The following is a 22,295-nucleotide window of genomic DNA, read 5'->3' as shown; positions in this document are numbered from 1 at the left end:
AAAGGCTGGTTTCAAACTTTGTCTTTTTTCATGCTAGTAGGCATCAACAATGTGTTGTATACTTGTCTGTCAATGAGTCTGTATACAATTGTATTGAACAATGCTTTAGTTATGTTAAACCAACAGGTTGGAATCAGATAGGCACTACTATGTAATTTGATAAGCTTTAGAATAATATGATATACAATGCTATTCTACAGTATTAAAATGAATTCAGACATTGTGGAGAAAATATGGTGATTGCTATACTTTTACCGGTAGAGCCTGCAATAGCCTAGTTCATTAAGGGTATGAGGCCGGGGGGAGTAAGTAGGCTACCTTGATGGTTTTCGTTTTGCAGATAGTTGACTGATTCAGCCATTCAATACATAATTTGAGTCAAGACGACTGCTCCACGCAAGTGCTGTCAGCTGTTCTCACATATTTCCGCCGGGCTCGCATCCAAAGTGAAACCCCATGCGGAGTGCTGTCGTCTCGGCTTCATCGCTTTTGGCAGAATGTCCACTTTCTGTAGCGATGCAATTCGCCAAATTCATTTCAACCTCCGGTGGCCCAGATACCCATATGACGACTTGAACTCTCCGGTAGGTTAAAGGTAAACTGTGAGCGTCTCCTGTGCGGTCAAAGACGCTAATGCTCGGGTTTAGGGCCAGAAATGTTGTTTCAAGTCAGAAATGTGCCAGGCATTTATTAGTTTAATAAAGAAAGCGTCCATCGATAGCAGAATACCATGTGGGAGCTTAGAGAGAGAAAAGACGTTGAAGGTGAAGGTAAATCCGTTTTTAGACCAGGCAGATGGCTAGCAGGTTGTTGTGGAATAGCTGGGGAGTCAAGTGTCTTCTGAGGCCAGACTTTAGTTGGAAACCCAACTTCAGAACTCTCTAGTCGTTTACAGGGGCAGATGTACTTTTATGCACCCCTGTGTGATTTTAAAGTTGTTTCATTTGAACCTGTGGGGTAGCCTGGGTAATGAGACATTGTCCACCCTTATCTCTTCACTTCCTTGATTCAAACAGAGTTGAAAAGGAATTAGACTTCACTGGGGACACAGTCTGTCAGAGTGAAAAGATGAATGGTGCAAGGAAAACCCACATCCGACAGTTTTGAGAGGACGGGGGTTTAAGGAGGGGGCGGCGCTAATTTGAGATGCTCCTCTCGTCATGGTGTCACAGGGATCTTGTCTCTGTCTCTCTCAAGTCATTAGTACTCTTCTTCAAAAGGCGGGGGGGGGGGGGGGGGGGGGGGAATGGCTGTGGTTTGTGGCTGTGCCCCCACCAGCCCCTCCTCCCCAGGCTCTGCTTACTCACCACTAGTGAAGGTCAGGGGATTGACTCTCACCACACTTCCAAACCACTGCTGCTTCCAGCGGCCATCCAGGCAGCACAGCAGGGGTACAAACAGAGGGGACGGTTCTTAATGAGAGGCCAGGGAAAGCACACTGGTCAGGTGATGTCCTTTTTCTTTCTATCTCACCTTTCTCTCTCTCTCTCTCTCTCTCTCTCTCTCTCTCTCTCTCTCTCTCTCTCTCTCTCTCTCTCTGTCTCTCTCTCTCTCTCTCTCTCTCTCTCTCTCTCTTCACTCTTCATCTGACTGTTTTCCCTGAGATATTGTGCTTAAGGTACTATAGCCGCTACCTTAGAATGCCTTATGGGCAATTTAGACCAGTGATATCATTACAAACCTCACCCGTGGCAAGCCCCCCCCCCCCCCTCTCTCTCTCTCTTAAAGTGTCGGGGATGTTTTCTCATACTGAGAAGGGAAATTGAGGCCTCAAAAATACCTGTATTAGAATATAATAGACAGACATATTCTTCTTCTCATTAGATCTGCTACACTTAGATCGACACACTCGCTGAATCTCCCCTGTCTTCCTTTGGGTCTTTAAATAGGTTTGATATGGACATGCAATAGTGAAACCACGGGACCCAACCTCGGCAATGACGACTTGTGCTTCCAAGATTCAAATCCAGCAGTACTGACAGCAGACACATATCTGAAGTACACAATGCGAGTGTGAGAACTCTCCAGACTACCTACATGACCTACATGATGTTATTATCCCCTAAGTTAAAGCTCTGACAGAAATCCTGCCACTGTGAGTCAAGTAGGCCTTATAGGATTTCCAGTAGGAGGGTCTTGGTTCAGTGAGCACCACCACCACCATGATTGTCCAAAAACAACTCTCCCCTCCCCCTTAACAGCCCCAGCTCCAACCGTCTCAGAGGACTTTCAACCAGTGTGTGCGTGAGCGCGCGCGTGCGACAGTGCTCCAAATGGAAATTTGGCGGTAGTGCTAGCCTAACACTCGGAGCTCTTTATAGTTTAAATATCAGTCTCGCCCTAGAGTTAGGGTGTGCTTGGGGTGAGGAATCGAGGCTGGAATATGGTCGCCGTGGGCCCTTTGGCGCACACTGTACGCTAAGAGGGAATCATTGATATTCTCCTCCAGAGGTAACAGAGGAATGGGAGATTGGGAAACAGCTCAAGCTCTACTCTGCCTGAGTGGCTCAGGGCACAGAGAGGCTGAGGTGGGGTTGCCCTGCATATCTAACGCAAGTTGTGTTTTCCCTTTTCGATAGTTTCCGAGTCTCTTCATATGTATGCAGTGCCCACTTACCTCCTCTCTTTCTATATCTGTCTGTTTATCTGTCTGCCTGTCTGTCTGCTTGCTTGCCTGTCTGTCTGTCTGTCTGTCTCGGCTCTCACTTTCTCTTTCCATGTCTTACTGTTGCTCTCTCACATCCACATACCACACGAAAAACAACCCACACAATACTGTTCAGTTACCATTTACCCAGATGTTTGGATCTCTCTATGCGTAGATAAGTCTTCCCAGTGGCAAGCCTGCCTATGGACACTATAGGATCCTCATTCAAACCTGTATTGAAGAAGCCTGGGGGCTGTTTTAAGCTACTGAGATAATTACAGACGAACCCTTTGGCTGTGGCATCAGCAAGCTCTCTCTCCCTCCCTCTCCTTCTTTCACACTTATACACACCTTCTCACTCAATATATTCCCTCTCACTCAATCTATTTTCTCATTCAATCTTTCTCTCCCTCACTCTCTCTCTCTCTCTGTTAGGAATTGAGAGCCACACCGTGTCGTTGATTAAAAAGCCCAAACTGGACTGCATTGCTCAGAACCAGAAGCCCCCGTTTGCACCCACACGGGTAGACCTGCAGTGCTCTAATGATTCTGGGGGAGTTTGCCATTCGAGGGCCACCCATCCATCATTGTGGTAAGGCCAGGGGCTTTATTATAATACAGAGGACAGACATGCTCTGGGGCTGTGTGGGACACAATAGAGGTCTTTCAACAGACCTATAAATACATGATCTGTCAGTGCCGACTGTCCTGGGGGCTCTCTCAGCCAGGCTCCAGCCCTCCGGCCGGCCATCACTTATGCTAAGATATGCGCACGGCCCTCAGGCTGTGGCTAAGGCTCAGTTCATTCCAGCCCCTCATCAACCAGCCCTTTCTACCTCCAGCCAGCAGAATAAATAAGAACAAGATGAAAAAAGTGATTCATTATGATGGAGAGCGAGACCTTAACAAAACAAACAAATGGGTTTGGGGGAAAAAAAAGAAAGAAAAAAAAAAGATACAATTGATTCTTTCGAGACAGCGTTTGAAGAGTGTCTTTATTGTCAAATGGACCCTAAGCAGTTGTGTGGGGATGAGTCGAAGACCCATGTGGATGTTTGGTGGATGATATTCTACGTTGAAAGTTTTACACCCCTCACTACAAGATAGTGATCGGTTGTCAAGGAATAAAGAGTGCAAGATCTCAAACTCAATGCTTGTGAGGTCAAGAATATGAAACCTGACCCCTCTAATTTAACAATGCACAACTGGAGCTTGTTGGTCTCAAAAGGCAACAAAAGGATATTATTTCCACCAAAGAAGTACCAGTCTCTCACTTCCTCCTGCCTCTCAGATCTGGTTATTTGGGTGTTGAACGTAATGAGTCATCTTGTCTCTGCCACCTTCTGCCTATTCCCTTAAGATTTGTCTCAGGTGAGAATCTCAACTCACCATCAACCCCAACCTCACCTTCACTCCCTTGGCTCCCTCAGTGAAGATCAGAGATCTGGGGGGGAGGTGTTGGGTTGGAGGAGAGGAGGGGGGTGGGGAGGTGTTGGGTTGGAGGAGAGATGGGGGGGGGGGGAGAGGCTGTTGAGCAGATTAGTGGGGTCTGTCACCTGCCAGAATAATAAACAGGTGAGCGTTTTAACCCAGCATAATTCCTTATCTTGACTTGGGCGTAATGTATTAAAATGCTATTCCTCCTCGGGGCAGAAAAACCAGTGGTAGATTATGTCCAGCGTGCGGTGAGAGGGAATTTCAACGACAACTCCCACAGCTCTACACAGCAGCCCTCCTCTGGTCAGGAGTGGACTGTGTACACACGAGCACCGCCAGGCTAGGGAGCCGGGCCACTGCCATTTGGAATCGTCAGACTCACCAATACCTCATCCCTTTGCTTTAATCCCACTGGTTACCCCTCCACCCCCATCCAGCCCACTCCAGCAGTCTGCTACATGCTCCTACTCCATGGGCTATTCTGGTCCCCTTGACAGCCCCAGCCAGGCGGAGGGGTTGGGGGGAGCCAGAAGGTTCACAGTATCTGGCATCCATGGATGCAGGTTTACCAACCCATCTCTCTCTTCTGCAGCCCCCCCCCCCCCCCATCTCTCTCCTTGCCACAGCTGCCGCCCCCAAGCCTGGCCCCCAGCCTGCAGGAGGCTCCCCTGCCTCCCCCTCCTCTGCCCTGCAGCACTGAAGGAGAAGCAGGGAGAGAGGAGGAAAATAAAACTTCAGGCACACCACGCAAGGCCATCTGGGTAATCTTGTTCAAAAGGCTTGAGGTGATAGTTGCAATTTACACAGGCAAAGAAGGAAAAAAAAACTCTGTGTTCATTTCCATACCTACCAGCCTCAAGGAGACGGAATTGAATAAACTAAGAATTAGGAAAGAATTACACTAAAACCAATACAGAATATTCAACATTAGTGCATTTTGTCCATGTAATCCCCCACATGCTCAAACACCCTGTATACATTTTCTGATTAAAGAGAACATTTGGACAAACACGATGTAATGGACACCTTGTAGACACACTGACATAGACTCACCGCAACCATACCACACAGAAACACATATACACACACTAACACAAGCATGCGCGCCATGGGGGAAAAATATATTTGTGATGAAAGCGAATCAAACTGAAATCCAACACGTTAGAGTCAAATTGATTAGTGTGAAAATGCAAAAACATCCTCAACTGGCATAACCCACAGTCATAAAATATGTAAATGTGCAACTTTATGGCTGAAAGCATAATTCTGCTTATATAAACCTTGAAACACACTGCATTTCTAAAAAGAATTTGCTTTAATTTAATGAAGTAAGCACCGCCACAAAACAATAAATGCCCCAATTAAAGAACAGGCATGAAGCGAAGTGTCTATTTCCTGTTTTGGCCCCGCAGACATATGTAGCCAAGCGTGTCCATGTGCGTTTACCCACACATGGGAGCATATGCGTTGTGTGCAGCTCGTAAACATCATGCCTTCACATTTCACATTAGCATATCTGCCTTGTTTGTCATGTAGGCTATCTGATGCTAGACCCAGGCTATATGTTTATGAGAACATGGCCGTGTGGGTGGGTATGGGTGTGTGTGCGTGTAAGTATCTGATTCATTTGTTTGCTAATGCCTAGTTTTTCTTTTTCCTTCTAACTGTGCGTGCATTTCGCAAGATGTCCAGTATGGTATGGATGTTGTACAGTATATATTTGCCTGCGTGTGAGTCTGTGTTGCGCTAGCATATTGCATGTGTGCGTGGAAGACGCCGTGTTCCTTTCTTCCCTCCTCCTCTCCTCCATGTGGATGTGGTCTTGTCTCTGGCCTGCCTGCCTGTCTGGCAGCCCCGGAGGGCATCTCCCATCAGGCTCGTTGTGCTCCGATGTGTCCCGACAGACCTGATGTAATCTGAGTGGCTGACGGGTTCGTCCCCGCTGCCCGCTGTCTTTTCTCCTCCCCGCCTCGCTGACACGTGCGTCCGGCCGACAAACAACCTGGAGAGGACTGGACCTCCCGCTGTCTGAGCCTTATCAAAACATTAGCAACAAGCTGCTATGAGAGGATGGGATTTTATTACTGAGGAGATAGTTACTCACAAGGGCACACACACACACACAGGAACAGACGGTTCCATGTTGTAGCTGTATGAATCATTTCATGGTCAGTTGACAGGTGGAGCTGACCAACGTGGAACCCCAGAGTTTGTATGGCGTGACAGCCTGTGTGTCTGTATAGTGGATATGGTTGGAGCAGTGGATGGGTGCGTGTGTGTGCACGTATGTGAACACTGTGGGGGGAAAAACAACAATGCCCTTGGTTCAGTGGCCCTGTCACACACACACACACATATGCACACTCACACACACAAACACCCCCACACACATTGAGGAACCCTGAGGGGATGCAGGGAGAGTGGGGGCTGGATACCATGAGACTGAGGCATCAAAATAGGACGACACAAAGATATACCAACTGGAACCTTATACCTGCAGGGTGTGTGTGTGTGTGTGTGTGCGTGTGTGTGTATGGGTGTGTGTGTGTGTGTGTATGTGTGTGTGTGTGTGTATGGGTGTGTGTGTGTGTGTGTGTGTTTGTGTGTGCCATGGAGAGAGCATGCATATTTTGTGCAGGCACACACAGAAAGAAAGTGTGTGGTATTTGTGAGGAAGAGAAGTGCATTGCATTGGGTAAATAAGGGGTGGACAGTGTGTATGTGAGGGTAATCTAATTGCAAACAAAGGAGAAACACCGCCTGCAGGTCTAACTATGGACTGTGCAGATGAGAACCAGCCTGATATCTCAATCTCCAATCATATGCTGCAACACCCCCGGAGGACCTTAAAGCAAATAATTAAAGTCGCCCCTAAACTCTATACCCTTACAAAAAACACAGAGATCTGAAATGTTGTCTATGGAGATGAGCTGTTGCCACAGAGGTGTCCTCTCACGAGTCATGAAGGTTTAATGACACCCAACTCCAGATGACTGATGGACAGGGCACAAGGATGACAACATTCAGTGGTTTGTACACAATCAGGCAGCAGTGGTCAAAAGGCCTAGCTGGCTCTTTAATGAACAGATCAGGCGATTGCTATTGACATTTTACTATCTATTTCAGGCCCTGTTTTTCAGTGCCTCGAGGACATGTTTTCCCGATTGATGGTCAAAGCCCTCAAGTGGAAATCTTCCCGTGGTTCTGCTTCTAACCTGAAGATGTTCCTGGGTTCATTGTTGTCTCTAGTGGGCATGTCTGGTGTAGAGGAGATGGCCTCTGAGATGGTTCAGAGAGAAGATGGCTGACCAGCTGTGTCATAACCTCTGTTCACCCAGGTCAGGGAGTCGGCAACAAACAAAAAAACGACTTTACTTACACCCAGTTTGCCTCTGACATTTGTGACATGATTTCTGACAAAGTGTCAGGGACACATTGTCAGGCCTGGAAACCTAGAAGGGCTCCAGGATGCTGCCGCCATTTTGGAAGGGCACATGTGACCCTCATGGTGTTCCTGACATTGCAGTGCAGCCCAGCAACCAACGGGACAGGGAGAGGGAAGGGGCTGCGAGGGGGCCATGGAAGGGGTCAGATGAGTCACATGACTGGCCCTGAGGCTTTCGGGGAGAGACGCCGAGATGGAGAGGCTGAGAAGGAAAGGACGGAGCGGGAAGCCCCGAGGGGGAGAACGAGGTCAGTGCCACAGGAAACGAAGGAGAAGAGCCTGAGGCGACTTCCCTTAATGAGAGCCTATCCCCCAGAGGCTGTCCTTGCAGCCCCGAGCCCAAGCCAGCAGCTACGTAGGCTGCTCTGCTCCCGTCCGTGACAACACTGGAAGGGAGAGACAGCAGCCATTTTCTCAGCCCATTCCTGAGCCTAGGAGCCATTTTGTGTAGTAAACAAGTCAGAAGGAAAAAAACACTCCATATCTAAATGTCAGAATTAAATACATTTCATATTATAATAAATTAATACCCTGTATAACTGATAAACCTCCTGCCAATGGACAATCATTGTGATAACACTATAAAAAACAGAAGCTAAGGAAAACATGGGGGGTTTTTTTTGGGGGGGGGGAAGAAACAGGTTTGAAAATAAACTTTTGAGTTGCTCATTAGATGCAGAAAATTATAAGAATAATAACCTTGAGCGTTGCCTGGGGAGAGAAATCTCATTAACAGGTTTTTCGATTCTCTCTTTCGATACATTTGTTAGAAGTGCCAGGGAGCGTTCAATTATCACCCGCCCTCTCACATAGGAGACGTAGGGTGGCGACAGGCCCCGAGGAGCCCTAGAGGGGCAGAGAGAGGCCACACTCTCAGCATGTACACGTTCAGATTGCAGGGGGTCCGCTTGTCTGTAGCAGGGAACATGCACCAATCACCCACCTCGGTCGTGGGGCTTTGTGACCACGTGTTTAATGGCGTCGACACAAGAGAGGGGAGCTGGGGGGCGGCACAAGTACACTCTCACACGCCTTACAGACACAAATGCACAAACTCACTGAGATATGTTCTCACAAAGGGGGAAAAAGGTAGTTATTCACCGCGGGGATCTATCCCATCGTTATAAAATAAGCCTCGCAAGCTGTGAGTCACTTACTGAGTTGTAGAAGAGCAACTGGGTGCACATTTCCTTCTCTCTCACTTTTTCTTTCCTTTCTTTCATGTGTTTCCAATCCCCCCCAATCGGGGATGCCCCTCAGGCTGACTCCTGAAGGCAGGAGTTTTGGAAGGCTGTGTTTGTTCTGGATCCGCGCAGCATGCCCTCCTCTTTCTCAAGACGTGACAGAGTGCCCGGGGTGGGTGGGGGTGGGGGTGAAGCTCGGCCCACCTGGAGAGCCTTGTTTCCATCCAACCCCCCCTGGTGGCAGCCAGGGGCGCTGTGCAGCGATGGGTAGTACCCTGCAGTATGGCAGCTGAGGCAGCTCCTTGGAATGGCATCACCCCTCGACAATCTGGAGACCCAGTCTTGCTGATACCAGCGCTACTGCTCCTCCTTGCTTTGGAGGCTGGAAGCCTTTCAGCACACAGTCCCTAAAAATATCAACGAGTACCGATGATGTCTTTCACCCAATCACAAGTGTGGCGTCTGTCAAGTTTAAATAATAGTTTTTTATTTGTATTTCTATTCGAGAATAACAAATATCCGCAGTACATTGACTTCCTATTCAGCTGCCTGGTCTAATGGACCAATTGAAGTTGATAAAATAAATCAATACACACCCACATGGACACATAGAAATTGATTTTTTGGAGGAAAACAAAAGGTGACCATATTGAAGCCTGCTGGAGTGCAGAGCTGCGCCTGCAGGTTGGTACGTCTGCACCAGGGAGGACTGCAGCGCTGAGCCCCGAGGCACGACCCCAACACTAACACCTGCGTGGACACAAACAGGAAACAGCCAAAGATCAGGAGAGACACAAGCATAGAAATGAAAGACAGCATAGTGGTGACAGATGTACAGCCGGCGTGGGTTTACCCAGGCGTTTGGAACGCATCTTTTCCATTTGACATTCTACAAGAGTCCATAATTGTTAACTCGGTAGTATAAAACGGCTTGTTTTGCAGATCGTGTCTGCAGGGTATGGAGTAGCCATTTTGTCCTCAGGACAAAATCTGCAACCAAGGCTGGATCTCCATATCTGTTGTATTCGCAGCCGTCCAAACCGCAGCATCTGCTCCATTCGTTTCATTTTGCATCCACTTTCTGGCCCCTTAGTGTGGAAACAGCTAAGAGAGAAAAACGGATACATATAAAGATAGACAGAGCGTGAGAGAATGGAAAAGAGAATTATAGAGAGAGAGAGAGAGAGAGAGACTTTCATCAAAATCCATCTGTTGGAAACAGCTATTTGTCCAGGCGATAATTCTTTTGCCGCTTTGTATGTCAAGAGACACTTGGCTTGGTTCAATTGTCTGACTCTCATAGAGATATCACAGGACTGTTTTAGTGCTGTTCATACAGCACACTGCTCATTTCAGTGAGGACCTATATCTGTCACAGGTTAACAAGCCATTGGTAAACAGTACAGTAGATTCTATGTTTTTAGTTTTGAACACAGTCTTTTAGTTGGTTTGGAAGACACACACACACACACACACAGTAAAAGTTTTAGTGCTTAGTTTTGATTCTGCTCTTCATTAGCCACAGGGCCCAGCTCCGGTTAGCTCCAGTATTAGGCTCAATTAGAACAAGATCCAATTAGAGGTCTGCTTCCCCCTGGGGCAAGGAGAGGCAGGAAATGGAGACTGAGAAATGTATAAGTCGACAACATGCGGACACAGCCAACGTAAACAAACTTACTTTGTTGATCTCTTACTGTTGCTACGCAGGAGTCCACTGGGAGTTGAAGCCCTGCTAGTCTAAGCTATGAGATAAAACAAAATATAAAAAAGCCCCAGAGCGAAACATGAACTCTGTGAACACAAGGGCTCCGACACCATGAAGGGAACGTCTGGGCCCAGAAAATGAAACGCCCCAAGGCTTTTTCCATTTACAGCTAAAAATCCAGCACTAGCTCCTAGCCAGGGTTAGTATCAGACTCACAGAATGAGCACTTACACTACAGGGGAACAAATGAGTAGCTCCTTTATTGACGCTCTATTAGGTGTCTCTGTTAATAGAAATATACCTTAAAACAGACGACAGTCGGTGGCGTATGAAAAAGAAATGTTTGATAGAAATGATTATACTGTTTACACATTGAAAGAAAGAAAGAAAGAAAGAGAGAGAGAGAGAGAGAGAGAGAGAGAGAGAGAGAGAGAGAGAAAATGCATCTCTAGATCTCTAGCGCACCTATCGTCAGTGTTTTCCCTCTGTATTGTTGAATGTTGGAGGTGACGATGGCGGCCATGTTGTGAGAGCTGTTTGGGCATGCCCTTGCCTGGGGCCCTCAGTGTTCCTCCCTGAGGCAGTGCATGGGGGAAATGGTGTGTGGTGGTAGGGCAAACCTTGACCTGCCTGCCAGGAGGCTGCACACGGAATGAAATGAGCACAAACAAAGAAGGGAGGGAGAGAGAGGGAGGGAGGGAGGGAGGGGCAGGGAGAGAGGGTTGAACGAGGGAGGAGACACCGTTTCTCCTATGTCACCTCGCTTTTGTTTCTGCCTGTTCTGACAGACACAGGCTCATCTCTTCTTGCTCAGAGAGACATCCTCACTCATGACAAGTTTTCAGGTACGGTGGGTGAGATCCACATTCAGCAGGCTTCAGAAGGGTGGAGCGTTAAATGCTCCATTTTATGCTCTGCCAAAATATATTTGGAGGGAACGATGGAAGTGGCATTATGTCACTGTTTAATCTGGTTTTCTTCCTTTAGCTTTTATCCTGAGATTCGAGGCCCAACATTCTCTCAAACTTTTTTAACTTCCAATTTTTATCAGCAGAAAAGTTTGCTATTGTAATTCATGTTGAAGATATTTTTCACAAAAATTGACTTCTACAAAATTACTATGTCCATAATTTCTGAAGTGTCCAAAAGTCTACAAAAGGGTAACTATTTCCCACCAATGACCAGGACTCACTTGATCAATTCTGCTCTGCATTTTTCTTCATGCAAAAGTTAGTTTAGTTGTTGTGGAGGAAAATCGAGCAATAAGACTGACGTGGAAGCGCCATGCAAATGGTATCATCATGAGACGGGTTTAGTGTGATCCGTTTTGAAGATATGCTTGGAAATTTTTGAACAATTCACCTCATCCACAACTCTCAACCTGATTTTAAAACAGAAAGGGACTAAGCATGTTTCATCCTGTCAATGTCTCCATTCTTAACAATGGAAGGTGTACGTAGCTATTTGATTGGTCAGAGCCAGTACATGGGCTGAATCGGCTGACTCCACGCTCTCCCACACCAAATCTACCTGAAAAATATCCTCCGAAATCCATTACACACTTTCTAGACGACTCATAAATGGAATAATTAGCACAGCTTGCTCTCTGCACGGCTGGAAGTCGCTCCTGATAATGAACAAGGGGAAGGAAATTAGCTTTTGTCTCATAAAGTCACAACTTCAAAGATCCCCAGCATTGCATTAATACAGCCATAGCCTGCAGCGGCATGGTAGAGTATCAAGTAAGCACTCAAGCTGTAAGACCCATTCCACACAAGGTCTTTCTCAGGACAAATACCGAGAGCTCTTAAAAGGCAGATACGCACGTACGTTCACTTGCACGTACAAGCCACACATACACCTGAAACTGTCGAGACACAAGCGGCAGGAAACCAACCTTAAACACCCATCAACCAGGCGGAAAAGGGGAAGTAAGCAGGCTGTTCTGCCAACTGCTGTTCCCCTGGCTGAGGGAGAGGGAGAGGATGAGGATTAGATTAGCGCAGTTCTTCTCCTCCAGGTACTAGAGAACATCCACGTCCATGAGTCATCCATCCGTGCAGCTGGGTGTGGAGTTCATCTGGAGGGGTGGATACACTGGCCCCAAGGGCCCCAGCTGTGACCTGGCCTGGTCTGGCTGAACCCATGAGGATCGTCTTTCCTCGCCACCTGGAATACACAGACGTTTGAACAGTCTTAGTCACACTCCCATGTCTGTGATCGTCCCCCTCATCATCACAATCCTCACTGTCATCACTGTCTTTATTTTCACCACCATCAACAGGAAATGTCTTCCTCGTCATCCTAAACACACAGACAGGACATTAGGGCCAGGTTTTCGAACGGCTGTGCAAGGACACCGAGGGCCCAGGGAGAAAGAGGCAGGGAGGCCTGGCCGAGGCATTGCTCCATCTCCTATCTGCTCCTTTATCTGCCAGGATCAGTTGTTGGAGCAGGCAGTCCTCCTCTCGAGTCCTCTGGAGAGACGTGGCTCTCAGCTGGAGAGAGGCGCCGGCGGCCACGCTGCGTCTCCATTGTGTGGAGAGACACGCCGAGGACAGGAGAGACTCTGTGCAGGTGCAGCGGGGGGAGGGGGGAACCCACCTGAGGGGGCTGGAGTGTTTCTCTCCACGCTGTCGAGCTTGTTGGCTGCAGGCCGTTTAGTGCTGGGATTGGGTTTCGGGTAGGACGTTTTCGTGGGGAGGACAGCGCCGTTTGAGGGTCTACTGTCCATACTAATGATGTACTTTCAGTACTTCCAGTCTCTCTTGACGTCCTTTGTGGTCATGTTTTGTTGAAGTTCTTATTGGAAACCTGTTACAGTGTCGGTTCACAGTTAATGTTCATGGAGAAACATAGCGTGAGGTTTAGGGCTGGGGCACAGGGCTCCATGGCAGCTATGTCAGATGGAGCGAGGGTCAGACTCTGGGTGCATCCCAATACCCATACTATTATTTAGTAACACACGTTTACTGTATGCTCCTGACCACCAAAGTACATTCCTTGTTGTGTAAACTAATTGGCGATTAAACTTTATTCTGATTCCGTGTGCGAGAACAATATTTTGTATGTTCTAATATGTAGTATGTCAACTGAAGGACACCCAAAATACTAGGATGTCCTATTGCATCTGGTCGCATTTTGCAGTATGCAAGCCAGCATGCTTTTCTGGCTATTGTGACCCACAATCCTCTGCGCAGCAGAAGATAGTCACATTGATTGACAGAGGGACAGCAGAACTCTACTGATTGCCATCCGACAATTTGTGCCCTGTCCAGCTGGACTAATGGTCTTTTTTGTAAGGTAAAAAAAATGTTTCACCAAACATTTTGTCATGTATATGAGGGATGTATGAGCAAGAGGGTCAAAGTTAAAGGTGGAATGATATGACGGATGGAAAAGTATGTCTTGCATTGTAAGCATGCAACAGTCAATGCATTGTAAGGGAATCTGCAGTACGTACGAGAATTTTGCAATTTGGAGTGCAGGGTGTGTGTGTGTGTGTGTATGTGTATGTGTATGTGTATGTGTATGTGTATGTGTATGTGTATGTGTATGTGTATGTGTATGTGTATGTGTATGTGTATGTGTATGTGTATGTGTATGTGTGTGTGTGTGTGTGAGATCTTCACGCATTGGCAGACACTCTCATGTTATCCTGCAAGTGGAGTTAGCTAATAATGACCTCACCGCAGACTTACTCGGGAGGTCTCCTGTGAAAGTGATCCTTTCGCCGGCTGTTTGTTTAAAAGCTGACAGGCTACAAGAGTCTCAATGACAGCACCTATTCATCTCAGAGTGTCAGACACAATAAAGGAGGGAGGGAGAGAGAGAGGCTGGGTGTGTTTGATAGAGACAGGGTATAGAAGGAGAAAGAGATGGAGTGAGTGGGAGAGACCAAGTGAGAGAGACAGAGTGAGAGAATGGGAGAGACAGTGAGAGAGTGGAAAGAGACCGTGAGAGAGCGAGAGAGAGAGAGAGAGAGAGAGAGAGAGAGAGAGAGAGAGAGACAGAGACAGAGACAGAGACAGAGACAGAGACAGAGACAGAGACAGAGACAGAGACAGAGACAGAGTGAGAGAGTGGGAGAAGGGTGGACTGAGAGGGAACAACAGAGGTAAAGACAGATGTGAAGTTCTTATACCGTATTGAATTAATTCCAGACACCCCTTGACACACTCAGAAGAAAAGGTTCTTTGCCTGTCGCTGAAGGGAAACCTGAAAAAAAACATTTGGATCCTGGTAATAAACCTTTTACTGGTAAAATGGTTTAAGATTAAATATTTGCTTAGTGATAAACCAGGAAACAGTACAATAATATTTAATCATATTTATAAAATCATCTACAACTTCTTGCAACAAATAAATAAAAATTACCTTTTTTTAAGTCATTTTTGAATGTGTACTGACAATTTTAGCAATAGCAGTGAATGAATACAGGTTGCAAATGAATGAGTGAGTTCTGATGTTTTCATCCCAGTAAAAAGTGGTTTTAATTATACTGTACGTCTCACTCAGAACAGCCTTTCCTTCCATTTGGCTAATTTAGATTGAGATCCTTCCAGGCTTTCCCCCCTCTATCTTTCATTTCCCTCCTCTCCCCTCTCTGCATCCCATCAGCCCCTTTGTAAAAAAAAAAAAACCTTCATGTCTGTGACTTTCTTGCCCTCCAGCACATGAAGCCCTCTTTTATTTTGATCATCGCAGCACAATGGATTCATGCCATTCTGGCAACTTTATTCAGTCTCAGCCCAAATTTACATACTGCTTAACAAGTTTGCGCGTGACTGTTGATGCCTCTGATCAAAGTGCTTTTTGGAAATATCTCCCTCATCGGATCATTTATTATTAATTTTTAAGTTTTTTTGCTTCTGTCTACCGCAAATGCTTGCAGGAGACAAGTCTTTGACTCAGAGGCAGAGAATAGGTAACCTCGGCTCTGCACATGCCCAAATGTCATCCAACAAGCAGTGTGCATGTCCGGAGGAAAAAGATAATGTAATCTAAGCACTATACAGAGTGTTGAAGTGTGTGTTTGTGTGTGTGTTCTCTGGGTTTGATGGAGGCTGTCTGTACGTCGCAGGGTTAGGGGGCTCAGGGAGAGAGGGAGGAAGGAGGAGGGATGACAAAAGTCAAAGTAGTCATGTGTCATTTGTGTTGCTGAAGGGCTGGGACCCGGCCCCAGGCCTGTCCTCCCTGTCAGAGGCACTCACATATCTGCACTTAACACACACACACACACACTCTCAGACTCTGACCAAGTAATGTGACATGTGAAAGCAGTGGGGTAGTGGTAACAAGTATTCACAGTATAGACATAGCTCTTGGACATGGCATAAGACTAGTTAGAAAGATGTGATCCGTGAGCAACAAAACGACACGCCACCCACCTCACCCACTGCGGAAGACAAAAAACAGTGTGGAGAGATTTCGGAGCACGCGTCCGGTGCTGAATCAAGACATCTGACAGACAGCCCGCTCTTATAACCAATGGCCCTGAAGGATGGAACGAAAAGAGGCGGAGACCTTACGTTTACACTATCACATTCATGAGTACGCTTGACTACTAGATTACAGAGTCCAAATGAAAAATCATTAAATGCTGGCAAAAATAAAGAAAAGGGGGGGGGGGGGGGTGGACTTAAATAATACAATGAGAAGAGGGTGTGGGTGGAAAGAGAGGAATCGTGGGAATACGAGATTGCAACCCCCTCAGGCAATCAAATTATCCTATGGGCCAATGGTTCCTCCTTATGCGCCGGCTGACTTTCTCCTGTAACCCCATCCTGTGTAATGCTATGTGATGTGTGTGACTGGCTTCTGCCATGGCCTTAAGAGGCTCGGGCACCCGGAGGCCATCACTTCCTGCCCTGCGGCACCTTGGGAATTGTTTTATTTAGCCCTGTCTGCTCCTTTTTGCCTCTCCTCTCTCCCTTTTCTCCTCCTTCACTTCCTCCATCTTTTTGAGTATCTGCTCATATCCTCTTTCAATTCGAAGAGGTTGCGCTTGTCGTCTTGCTACGAAACAAATGCCATTTGATTCCTCGCAAAGTAACGGGAAACCCTCCATTTGTACTGTATACACAAACTGTCAGGGCTCCAGCGCCATTCAGCAGACAAACAAAGGTAAACGGCCATCAAATCCAGCTTACTGTATCCATTACCCAGCTATGTACACTGCATGTTAGCTTGAGTGATGACAGTAACGGAGGAGGGCGTGTTCAAGAGTCAAAGATGGCTGGGCTTTGTGCGCGTGTGGAAAAACACAGCGGAAAGAATTTTGGGGAACATTTTACAAACTGCATCCCTGCAGCTATAGCCTATTGATGAGCACAGGTTGGTCCAGTGGTCTTCAGGCCTACAAACTACAGTTTGTTTCTCTCGTGTGCTTCATGTAACTGCAGTTGCCCTGTGGGGGAAAGAGTAAAGGGCAGCGGATCAGCTATGCTGGGATAATGGTGTGTGTATCTGTCAGAATGTGACAAGCAGAAAGGGGACAGTGTTGAGTGTAGCCTTTCATGACCCAACACACTCTGACAGCTTGGCCATCGCTAGAGGACATAAGCCATGTTGTTTTTTACATCTGACAATTTTAAGCAAAGCGAGTCACCCTCCATGAATTGAATTGTTCTGAAGCTCTTTGAGGGAGCATGTTGAAGCACTGAGACAAAAACATGTCAGAAGCCAGTAGATTCTGTTGGCTGTTAGCAACACTCATACTGTCAGTCTATAGGACGAAAGTGAGATGAAAGTGTAACTGATATGATAGAGGCACTGGTTTTATGCAACACTGCGCCCTGCTGGTTGAACGTGGTAAGGCCTAACTGTAGAGCAAGCATTTTAGTACAGCACCATTCTGAACTAGAGGACTGATATAACCTTAGCTCCCAAGGGTTGTGTCTTTCAGTTTTTTGCCCTTGGAGCAGTTTTCTTATCCAGACCTGAGGACATTTTTATGCACACTGGTAAATTTAAACATCCCAAGAGGAACCTGCTTTGAATGACTGCCAGGGGGTAACACATTAGAATGACAAAATGTGGATCCTTAAAGAGAAATCAGACAATGAATGAAGATCAAGAAGACAGAAAAGAACCATGATTGGATGAAAGTTTGATTAGATAAAACTACAGCTGTCAGTTGGTGAAACCGATATGTAAAAGATATATGTTTTGAACTCAGGAAACACGACTCAATACAACGCAAATACTTTCAATACCCCTGACTGAGATCATGCTTGGGGTGTATTTGCTTGTTTTTCTTTATATGTGTGTGTGTGTGTGTGTGTGTGTTGATGTTGATATTTGCGTTAGCTAGCATGAGAGAGAATCTTCTTGTGTCTGGGTGCTCATGCTCATTTTTCTGGCAGTATTATGTGTAAACTAATGTCTGCAATATGTGTATGCAATGTATGTACAGTGTGTATGTGGAAGCCTGTTTGTTGTACACACACACACACACACACAGAGTAATGCACTCAGTCTACAGCCTCCAGCACTTCACATTCTTGCTTGGAGAGTACATGGCCCTGGGCCTCTTTCCTCCGTCGATGACCTCTGGTGGAGCCATTATTTTCTGCATTAATGACGAGCAGCAGCCTGCGATGAGAGAGATGGGCTCTGTCCTCCGGCACACGAGCTCCTGATTATGGGCAAAAACAACGGCAGGAAGAAAATAAATACAAGAAAAAGTCTTCCCATGAGCAGTCAAAACACAAGCAGAAACAGCAACAGCAGTGTTAGAACATAAGCTCCTCTCCGCCTTTTTGAGATGCATCAAGATAACCTCAGTGGCTGAAAGGATTACCCACAATGAACTTTAGCTAAAGTTTAGAACCTTCTTCTTGGGTGTGTTTTATTTGATTAAATTTACTTTGAATAAGAACCTCATTGACAGCATTGAAGAAAAAAAAGGCCTGTGTTGATGTATATCCACGGATAAGTTGTCGGTCGAGTAAAAAGAATGGAAAGGGGTGGGTTTTGGGGGGGGATTTCCAATAGCAAAAGAAAATACTAGACAGTGCTTTAATTTACACTTGTATGTAGTGTAGTAGTGTCTTCACTGGATGGCCTTGCATTTGAAAAATGAACTAAATGACTTACAACCTAGAAAATAGTGTTATATGGTGCTATAAGGACACGCTAAAATCAGCTTGTTCCTACTCATCCATCTATAAGGCCCCACAAACAAGACAAATTGCAGACAAATTGCAGTTGCTCTTGCTAAGGCAGCCAGGGCACCCACTCAGGAAATCCTGGCTGGAGGAGATGACTCTAAATGAAGGACTTTACCATTCACCATTATGTCTTTGGTGAGAGTCAGAGGGACCCCCCGGGGCTCCACAGCGCGGCACGGCACAACTTTTCAAAGGGCTCCAGATTAAAGTCACTGAAGTTTCCCACCGGGGTCTGAGGCCAGGATCCCATTAAGCAGCCCCACCACACCGCCGGCCATAATTGTGTCTTTGAGAATTCAGAGCAGCGGTTGCTTGATAAGCGAATTTAGGGTGAAATAAAAGGAGGGAAGAGGCAAAAAGGCGTCTCGTTGGACCACCATTAGACGCTTCCCTCGCTCATCGCTAATTTGTTTTAAATGACTGAGGGAAAGGTGAAGTCGACATAAAGCGCTAGTCTACTCCTCCTTTGGCTCGGTGGAGTTGTGCAGCACGAGGCTGGAGAGAAAACGTCTTTAAGCACTTCTCAATACACTACCTCTGCAGCAGTGAAGATATGGCTATGTTTTAGAAAATATGTTACAGTCTGCTTTCTGTTCGTTTTTACAAGGAAATACATCTAAAAATCTAATATAGGAATATCTGTGCGGCTGTCTGTGTCTTCTCTTGCAAACCAGGTACTGAATGAAGTTAAATGTATGAACTATATGAAGTTCGGCAGGTGTATGGCTCAGTACCCAAGGACAAGTTGTTTGGTTGTACGGTTCGCAAGAAAGAAAAGACAATTTGACACCAATGGGCACTGCACTAGTTGTAATGACCTGCTTATTTGTACACCATGAACATTACGTACAATTTGGAATGACTTGTGGAATTCACACTTAAATAACAAAGATGCTTGATAAACAATTGGATTTTATTCGGTTTTGACCCATTAAACCTTCTGAATCATTAGCATTTAAGTAGTTACAAAACATGACCTCAGGTGACAGACGTTGGACATACTTTGTAGCTGAACCCCAACTTGAAATTCAGTATTTTTGTTTTATTCACAAAAATGAAACTAGTGAAAACCATGTCAAACATAAAAAAAGAGTTTTTTGTTGAAACTGTCCATAAGAAGAACAGTGAGTTCATGGGTCTCAAGTGTGGGTCCAGCCTGTCTGTAAAATGGAAGTTGTAACTGACGCTGTAAAGCATGACACTTTTGGATATTTGAAGGGAAAATGCAGCCTCAATTGAATTGTGAAATGAAACCAGGGGTTTGACTGAATGAAACCAGGGGCTTGACTGAATGAAACCAGGGGCTTGACTGAATGAAACCAGGGGTTTGACTAAATGAAACCAGGGTTTGACGGACAACATTTAAGTGGATTTTTTCTGTTTCTTCTTCTCCGCTTCTTCTTCCTTTTCTTTCTCTATTTCTGCCACAAGAGTCTCAATCTCTTTGGACTCCAAAATCTGCAGTCAAACCAAAAACAAAACAAACAAAATCGCACAACAATTCGCCCAAATACATTTGTGATCATTCCTCCAATTAAACCACAGCCACCTACTATTAAAATACAAGAAACTCAGTGAAAAAAATAAACAAATCTCTTTCAGTTAGGCTACCTTCAGTGGTTGGTTTCTTCTGATCACTGCAAGTTCAATGTTTTTCCCTCCTGATTGGACAACCTGCAGGGGTAAATTAAAAAGGTAAGCGAGCATGTATATAAAAAACAAATTATCTCCTGACCTGTATAAAACATGAGTGTTTGAGCTCACCTCAAGCAGGGCTCTGATGGCCAGCTTTATCGCCTCGTTGTCACCAGCTATGGCTTCGTCTGTGTAGTTCTTCTCCAGGAACTCTCTCACCGTCTTTGCGCTGCGGCCAATGGCATTTGCCTGAACAAGTCAGAATCAGATTTTTTTTGTTACCTGTTTGGAACAGGACCGACAACAATTTCCCAAGGTGGACAGAAACCTTAGGTTGTTCTGGGGACAATTTACTAGAAGGTTACATGACAACTCCTTTTTATCAACTGGTCAGGCAACTTAAAATTCTGGTACGGCCTAAATATTTAAGTAAGTAGGGATGGCTGTATGAATTCTCCATGTTACAAATGTCACTGAAATACCTTCCAAGCATGGTAGGTGCCTGAGGGGTCTGTCTGATAGAGTCTGGGGGTCCCGTCGTAGTCGAAGCCCACAATCAGGGCGGAGATGCCGAACGGTCTGCGTCCGTTACTCTGGGTGTATCGCTGGGCAACACAGGAATATCGGTGATACAAATCAATATGAACTTGGAGGCAGATGGAAGTGTAACGCCGGTGCATTGGTATGCAAGCCTACCACAGGCCGCTCGACACAGATCTGTGAGGTGTGGGCTACCTGTTTGAGGGTGGCTATGTGGCGTGTTATGTACTCCACGGTGACGGGATCCTCAACAGTGAGCCGGTGACTCTGACACTCTACCCGAGCTCTGTTGATGACAATACGGGCGTCGGCAGTGAGGCCTGACAAAGAGAGAAACAAACCAATCAAAGTGGCGCACATACAGGATGAAAACAACGGTCTCGAGCATCAGTAATGTTGTGTGCCATTCAATAACACAGAGTTCGCCAACCCCCTGGGAGATCCTGAAGAATCAAATCGGATTCAACATGTTAACATAACAGACACTACTAAGGATGACTACTAAAGCCAAACTTGCTTAGACATCATTTTTTCCTACAAGCTTACCTGCAAACGCCATACAGACGTGTTCGTCAAGAGCACATATCTTGCGGACAGTTCTCTCCTCCTGCAGTTTGGCTACAGATTTCTTCTCAACACCAAGGACAACAATGTCTTTACCTCGGATGCCCACCTACAAGTTGTAAAGGAGGATTACTCATGTTAAAACCTACAAGTAGCATAGGTGACCATTGGAAAATAAAATACGTTATACACTATATTATTATTTGGTTTATTGCCTAGCTGATACATTTAAAATTAACTTGTCCTCTGTCTACAAATTAAGAGTTTTGTTATTTCATCATTAGCCTGCACCTACCTCATCCAAAGCTACTGCTAGCTAAGCAGCCAGCATGAGCGAGTATAATTGCTGCAAAACGTAGCCTAACTACTAGTAGAGTACTGTAGTAGGGTAGTTGACTCAACGAGCTCTGTCCACCAGGTTAACCAAGCTAAACTAGCTAAATCTCATAGCGGCAAAGTGGCTTGCTAATGCTAGTAGCTGCCCATGACTTAGCGTGAGTGACACAGCAACCAAAGGCTAGGTGGCTAGCTAGCATTCCCTATGGCCGTAGCCTCCCGTATTTAGCTGGCTAACAAGCTTGCTAATGCCGGATCAGGCTTCCTAGTGAGTACCACTGAACTTACTGCTGTGGAGCCTTTCTTTACAGCCTCTTGAGCATATTCCACCTGAAAGAGGTGACCATCTGGAGAAAACACAGTGATCGCTCTGTCGTATCTTGCTGACATTATGTTAAGTGAAACCAGTAAAAGTCTGCCAGAATCTGTTTCTCCCGAAAAGTATCCGGTTGATTACTAGATGATTGAAAGAAAGGCGCATGCGCATGAACTATGAACCAGGAAAGTACCAATATACATCGGTTGAGGGTTTATTTAGGAACTGTTGTTACATAAAGAAATTGATATTCTTGCAAATTGTGCATCATTATTATGGATTTTAAAATACCAATCAGATGAATTGGGAGCT

General features: G+C 45.9%; 1 protein-coding gene across 1 annotated transcript; it reads right to left on the bottom strand.

Annotated features, from left to right (window-relative positions):
• Positions 1-19,487: 19,487 nt before the first annotated feature.
• LOC146270838 (proteasome subunit alpha type-7) lies at positions 19,488-22,136 on the bottom strand. The gene is made up of 7 exons (XM_084707891.1): positions 21,956-22,136; positions 21,314-21,440; positions 20,963-21,087; positions 20,710-20,832; positions 20,357-20,476; positions 20,204-20,266; positions 19,488-20,050 (listed from the first exon to the last, which is right to left on the bottom strand). Exons 1-7 carry the CDS (start codon positions 22,055-22,057, stop codon positions 19,955-19,957), a joined length of 756 nt encoding a protein of 251 aa, XP_084564017.1. The 5' UTR covers positions 22,058-22,136; the 3' UTR covers positions 19,488-19,954.
• Positions 22,137-22,295: the final 159 nt, after the last annotated feature.

Source organism: Hypomesus nipponensis, chromosome 10, assembly GCF_054491055.1.
Source record: "Hypomesus nipponensis isolate SF chromosome 10, ASM5449105v1, whole genome shotgun sequence".
NCBI lineage: Eukaryota > Metazoa > Chordata > Actinopteri > Osmeriformes > Osmeridae > Hypomesus > Hypomesus nipponensis.
Note: the sequence above shows the minus strand (reverse complement) of the source record. Positions and strands in the feature narration are given on the sequence as shown.

Excerpts from the sequence above, each read along its gene's own strand:
- LOC146270838 (XM_084707891.1), bottom strand. The coding sequence starts at position 22,057 with ATGTCAGCAAGATACGACAGAGCGATCACTGTGTTTTCTCCAGATGGT. Across the intron at positions 21,441-21,955 it reads TAAAGAAAGGCTCCACAGCA|GTGGGCATCCGAGGTAAAGA; the intron begins GTAAGTTCAGTG and ends TACAACTTGTAG. Across the intron at positions 21,088-21,313 it reads CGTCTGTATGGCGTTTGCAG|GCCTCACTGCCGACGCCCGT; the intron begins GTAAGCTTGTAG and ends TCTCTTTGTCAG.